The sequence below is a fragment of the Mandrillus leucophaeus genome, unplaced genomic scaffold (assembly GCF_000951045.1).
Source record: "Mandrillus leucophaeus isolate KB7577 unplaced genomic scaffold, Mleu.le_1.0 Scaffold93, whole genome shotgun sequence".
Lineage (NCBI taxonomy): Eukaryota > Metazoa > Chordata > Mammalia > Primates > Cercopithecidae > Mandrillus > Mandrillus leucophaeus.
Genome location: NW_012110141.1, coordinates 1961732 through 1967478, shown reverse-complemented (window position 1 = coordinate 1967478; position 5747 = coordinate 1961732). Strand labels below are relative to the sequence as shown.

Below are 5747 nucleotides of genomic sequence, written 5' to 3'. Positions count from 1 at the left end.
CTCCGCCTCCCGGGTTCACGCCATTCTCCTGCCTCAGTCTCCTGAGTAGCCGGGACTACAGGCGCCCCCACTGTGCCCAGCTAATTTTTTGTATCTTTTAGTAGGGACGGGGTTTCACCATGTTAGCCAGGATGGTCTCCATCTCCTGACTTTGTGATTCGCCCACCTCGGCCTCCCAAAGTGCTGGGATTACAGGCGTGAGCCACCATGCCCGGCCCAGAATTTTTTTAAGGAGTAAGCTTTGAAAATTCTAATGCTTTAAAACATATATATAGCCTTTTATTTTCCCCGAGTAAATGTTGGCCACTATATTCCAAATTGATCTCAAATTGTTTTCCAGCTTGTTGGGTGGTGATGAAAAATATATGGAGAATATATTTACATGCCCTCGTATTTTTTTCTTTTGGAAGTCTCATAAATAGTAAATTTCCTATTTTAAAACCCAGGACATTTTCAACCTCAAATATTTGGAAGTTTTTAAGGCCATATTAACATGGATTTCTTCTGCTATCTATAATAAATATGAATTGTGAAAATAAATTGAGAGAAAATAATGTGGGTTTTAAAAAGTTCCATTTAGAAAGGGAAGAATGAGACGTAACAGAAAATAAACAGTGTAGTGTAGTGACTTAGCATTTTATTTCGTCTATATAACTAGGCTTAATTTTAACATTAAAGATGGCACGTCAGACACGTAGATAAGAAATCGATGTTCTGAAATTAATATGCTACTTACATTAAACATCCCTATCAGGAAGACAGAGAGCGGAAGCATTTTGCACTTGACTTAGGAATAATACTTCCAGTTCCAAGGAATTAAAGAAGGGAACATGTTTGGCATCGGAAGCTGTGTTTTTGTTTGCTTGCTTTTCTTTTAATGCCAGAACAAAATACCCCACTCACGTTCATAGTCCCCCAGGAAATGTGCAAATCGGGAAAGCCGTAGAAGCCACAACCGAAGGCAAGAAAAAACGACTTGACGCCCTGCGAAGGTTACATTCAGGTGGTTTTTAGAGGAACGTAATCCAGCTATTTCTTTCTAACCATTTTGCAGGGAACAGAAGTTCTTATTTGCTCTGCAGCGGGATTCAGATGCACAAGCCCAGTATGGGCCGCACAAGGTGAAGTGAGCAGCTGCGGGTGGCTCCGCCCTCCCACCTGGCTCTTGGAGGGCCTTGCGGAATTGGCCAGGGAACTGGGGGTGGGTGATACTCAAAATGCCGGTGAGGTCCCCTCTCCGCCCAAAGGAGCAGCCAGCGATGTCAGCCTAGAGCCCTCTGCCACTGCCTGATACCTCAGCAGCGCCGAGGCGGCCGACAGGTGCCCGCCCAGCACCGCGCCCTTGGTTGGAGCGCAGCCATTGGCGCAGTACTCCTCCTGTTGCTGCTGCTGTTGCAAAATTGTCCGAGCAGCGGCGGCGGCAGACACGTGCAGCAAAGGGGCAGCGGCCTGGGGATGCAACAGGCATGATGGTCGCTGGAGCAGGTGGCAGTAGCTCCACGCGGTCGGGGACAAACCCTGCGCAGCCCCTCTACCCCCTCCCCTGACCCCTTGCATAATACTCTCAATGCTGAAAGAGATGCATCCGCCTCCCGGTCGCGACGCCAGACCCTTGCCCTCCTCCCAAGACTGGGGACCAAGTGAGGGCTGTAGCACGGGAAGGGTGCCTGGGGTCTCCAGGTCCCCGCCTTGTGCTTTCTTCGGTGCCTCGGTATAGGTCGGGGCCGAGAGCAGTAGGTAGCGAAGAGGATGCGGGTGCAGCAGAGCGCACGGGCATCTCCCGGGGGCGGCGGTGGGGTAGGCCCCCGGGACAGGTTGCGGCGGGGCAGGGGCCCCAAGCAGAGGGCCTGGGTGGGGGTTGTGCAGGGCGGCGTGTGCAGCAGGTAGAGCGAAGGGGTGGGGCAGGTGGGCTCCCGGGGTCAGTTGGTGGTGGCGCTTGAAACGCTTCCTACGCCGGAGAAAGCTGCCATTGTCGAACATGTCCTGGGAGGCGGGGTCCAGGCTCCAGTAGTTGCCCTTGCCTGGGTGGCCCGGCTCGCGGGGGATCTTGACGAAGCAGTCGTTGAGCGAGAGGTTGTGGCGGATGCTGTTCTGCCAGGCGGGGAACTTGCGGCGGTAGTAGGGGAAGCGGCCACTAATGAAGGCGCAGATGCCGCTGAGCGTGAGGCGCTTGTGCGGGCTTTGCAGGATGGCCATGGTGATGAGTGCGATGTACGAGTAGGGGGGCTTTGCCGGCTGCGGGGCGTCTCCAGAGGCCGCCGCAGACCTTGGCGGTGCCCTGAACTTGGTGCCAAACTCCGAGGGGTCGCTCGGGCCGCCGCCGCCCTCGATGTGCTCTCGGGGAAGCGCACCCCCGCCCCACCGTGCCACCTGCAGCCCCGGCTGGAGCGACTGCTCTAGGAACGACTGGCTCGCCTCCTTCTCCTCGTTCTCCCCCTCGTCTTCATCTTCCTCCTCTCCCAGGATATCGATTTTACCTTCTTCCCGATCGGAGTCCCGGAAGCTGCGCTGAGGTGTGGAGCGAAGGCGCTCAGCTCTTGGCGAGTTCATGGAGGAGCAGGTGCTTCAGTTGCAGGGAATGTGGCGGCCGGCCGATCACCTGGCCTAGGGTGGGCTCAGATGAATGTTGCAAGAAGCAGGAACGCTAGTGGTTACCCTTTGGGATGTTTTCGTCTGCTTGTTTCTACTCCTTTCCAACAACGTCCGGCAAAGATGCACTTTTCCTTTTATAAAAGCTACTTCAAGATCATGTGTGGTGGACTCTCCGCTTTATAACCCTTCTTCCCCTACCTCGGAGCTGTGCCACTCCCTCCTGACGTAGTCCAATGATGAGGGTCTTCTGGGCAAACACCAGACAGAGAAAAGCCTAGGCCCCTCCTCCTCGCACTCACTTGCCACCAAGGAAGGTGCTCTACTCATCCCGCGTTGCCAGCCAGTTGGTCGGCCTTTGCATGGGTTCTGTTAAGGTGCATTTAAAACCGCACAAATAAAAACGAGGTAGGAAAGTATGATACTCAGCAATCTTGGCCAGGCTTTGCATGGGTTAAGGCACATTTAAAACCGCGCAAATAAAAACGAGGTAGAAAAGTATGATACTCAACAATCTATGACCACCTCGACATGCAGCCTTCCCTCCTGGAGAAAAGAAATGGTGGGGCGGGGGGCTGAAATGTACACGGTTGTTTGTAAAGGAATGTGTAACCGAAAAAGTATGTTTTAGCGTTTCACAGCTGGTAATCACCCATTTTCATTGGTAGAGTCTGTCCTTACCCAGAATGGTGAGCTGAATTATATTTAAGGTTCTGACAACATGCCCAAGCTGAATAGGGGGCTTCAGGGGGTTGTTGCTTTGCTCCTTCTATCTTCCTCCCCACCTCTCCAAGATGCTCTCCCTGACTCACATTTTCAGAAAAGGTTCAAATGTCCCAGCACTAAATTGTGTAAGTTTATTCAGGCAAGGCAGGAGAGCTCATATGGAGTCTTCCGTCCCCTTGCAGCAATGGTTCTCCAAATTCTTTGAATATTTAACCACAGTAAGAAATAGCTTTTATATCACAATCTTGCACATACAGACATAATATATATCTAAGATGGGTTTCACAAAACAATATATTTACACTATAGTGATCACTGATATTTTGTTTTTTAAAAAATGGTCATAACCAACTAATTGATTTCACACATACCAGTGTGGGCCTGGTTTGAAAATTCCTGTTCTGACAAAGTGGCCGCACATACAAGAAACGCACATACAAGAAAAGGGCTCTCTCTCTCCCTTTCCTCCTTCTTTTCTTCATCATTTTTAACCAATTCATTTTTAGAGACAGGGTCGGTCTATGTTGCGCAGGCTGGCTTTGAATCCCTGAGCTCAAGTGATCCTCCCACCTCAGCCTCCTGAGTAGGTGGGACTACAGGCGTGCCACTATGCCTGGCTCTGGCTCTTCATTCTTTTTTCCCCTGAGATGGAGTCGCTCTGTCACCCAGGCTGGAGTGCAGTGACACAATCTAGGATCACTGCAAGCTCTGCCTCCCGGGTTCACGCCATTCTCCCGCCAAGGCGCCCGCCCACCACGCCCGGCTAATTTGGTTGGTTGGTTGGTTATTTATTTATTTATTTATTTATTTATTTATTTATTTAGGACGGAGTCTTGCTCTGTGGCCCGGGCTGGAGTGCAGTGGTGCGATCTCGGGCTCACTGCAAGCTCCGCTTCCCGGGCTCATGCCATTCTCCTGCCTCAGCCTCCTGAGTATCTGGGACTACAGGCGCCCGCCACCATGCCCAGCTAATTTTTTGTATTTTTAGTAGAGACGGGGTTTCACCGTGTTAGCCACGATGGTCTCGATCTCCTGACCTCGTGATCTGCTCGCCTCGGCCTCCCAAAGTGCTGGGATTACTGGCGTGAGCCCCTGTGCCCGGCCTCTTCATTCTTTCAGAAATGTCAACATTAAGCGCTTTTACCTTAATAAAAAAACTTGGGACTTCAATGAGGCAAGAAGGGGCTGTAGTGTTGCCTTTAAATCAGTGGGTCCTCATTCACTATCTGCACTGGGGAGGGGCAATATGACAGCAGAATTGTTCAACTCACTCACTCGACATCCTTATAAGTAACACGAGTTTTAGATTGGCTTCATTAAAATTAGCTCAGAGACTAAAGTAGCACTACAGGGGAATAAAACTTAATATTTGTTATATTAATAAGGATCTTATTAAAATACTAAGATACTATGCTACAGTATATATTAATAATTTAAAACCCACCTACTTGGGGAAACTTTGAGGTGCCATCTAATAAAAATGCAGCATAAAATAATATGCCATTGATTGTCACATAGTGTCTATAATTATGACAATGAATGTTCAGTGTGAAATCAAACGCCAACTGCAAGCGCAAAATATGAGAAAAAAAAAAATAGCTTAAAGTAGCTAGTGCCTTCAGGATAAAATCTGGAAAACAGTTTTCTTGATAATCTTTTTTTAAAACTTCGCTACGCCTGAAGTTTCTATCTTTTAAGGCTCCTCAGTTTATATGCAGCTTGGAGGGGCAAATAACAGACAGGTTTGAGCCTAACAGATTTGTTTGTATCCCAAATTTACCAATGACTGCTTGTGTGACCTACTAAACTAAGCTCCAGCAGGGCCAGGCCAGGTGTCTTATTCAACCACAAAATCCCAGATGCCTCCTCCCCAGCACCCCCGGCATGTGAGGCACATTTCCTCCATCAGCATAGGAATCGGATGACCTGGGAAAGGGAGTATTGTTAGTTTTCCTAGCGCCAACTTCTATAGGGATTGGGGTTATTTAAAAATGAAAGGAGAAAAATAAGGAGGCGCTCAAAAACAAAACACAAAACCCACATTGATGGAGGTATGTCAAAGGGGGAACAGGAGAAAACAGAAAGAGTTCCCAATGGCCAAAGCTGGGATAATTTGAGCAACAAAATAAAGCAGTATTAAATTGTAACCCAAAGTATAAAATATTCATGTGTCCACACTGATAAACATAAATGGTCGAACTAATAAAGCGAAAGCAACAACTGTCCCTTGCAGAAATATTTCAATTAATTATGTAGACACTCCACTCCCAAGAAATTACACTACAACTCCTCATTCTTTTAGTGTGCACGTTGCATAGTGATTTCCTTCCAAAGAGCACAGTATGAAATGGGGGAAAACAGCAAGTTTACAATGGAGAAATCTGACAAACACTCCTTCAGCCAGGTGATCAGATGGCCAATATCAACATCAG

The 5747-nt window shown here is 48.7% G+C and overlaps 1 protein-coding gene across 2 annotated transcripts; it reads right to left on the bottom strand.

Moving 5' to 3' along the window:
* Positions 1-617: 617 nt before the first annotated feature.
* On the bottom strand, positions 618-2846 carry LOC105532061 (forkhead box protein D4-like 1). Of its 2 annotated transcripts, XM_011970140.1 has the most exons (2): positions 1463-2846; positions 1268-1409 (listed from the first exon to the last, which is right to left on the bottom strand). In XM_011970140.1, the coding sequence occupies exons 1-2, from the start codon at positions 2548-2550 to the stop codon at positions 1268-1270; spliced, it is 1230 nt and encodes a 409-aa protein (XP_011825530.1). In that variant the 5' UTR covers positions 2551-2846. The 2 variants fall into 2 exon arrangements, with proteins under 2 accessions (XP_011825529.1, XP_011825530.1); XM_011970139.1 differs by having other exon boundaries at positions 618-2846.
* Positions 2847-5747: the final 2901 nt, after the last annotated feature.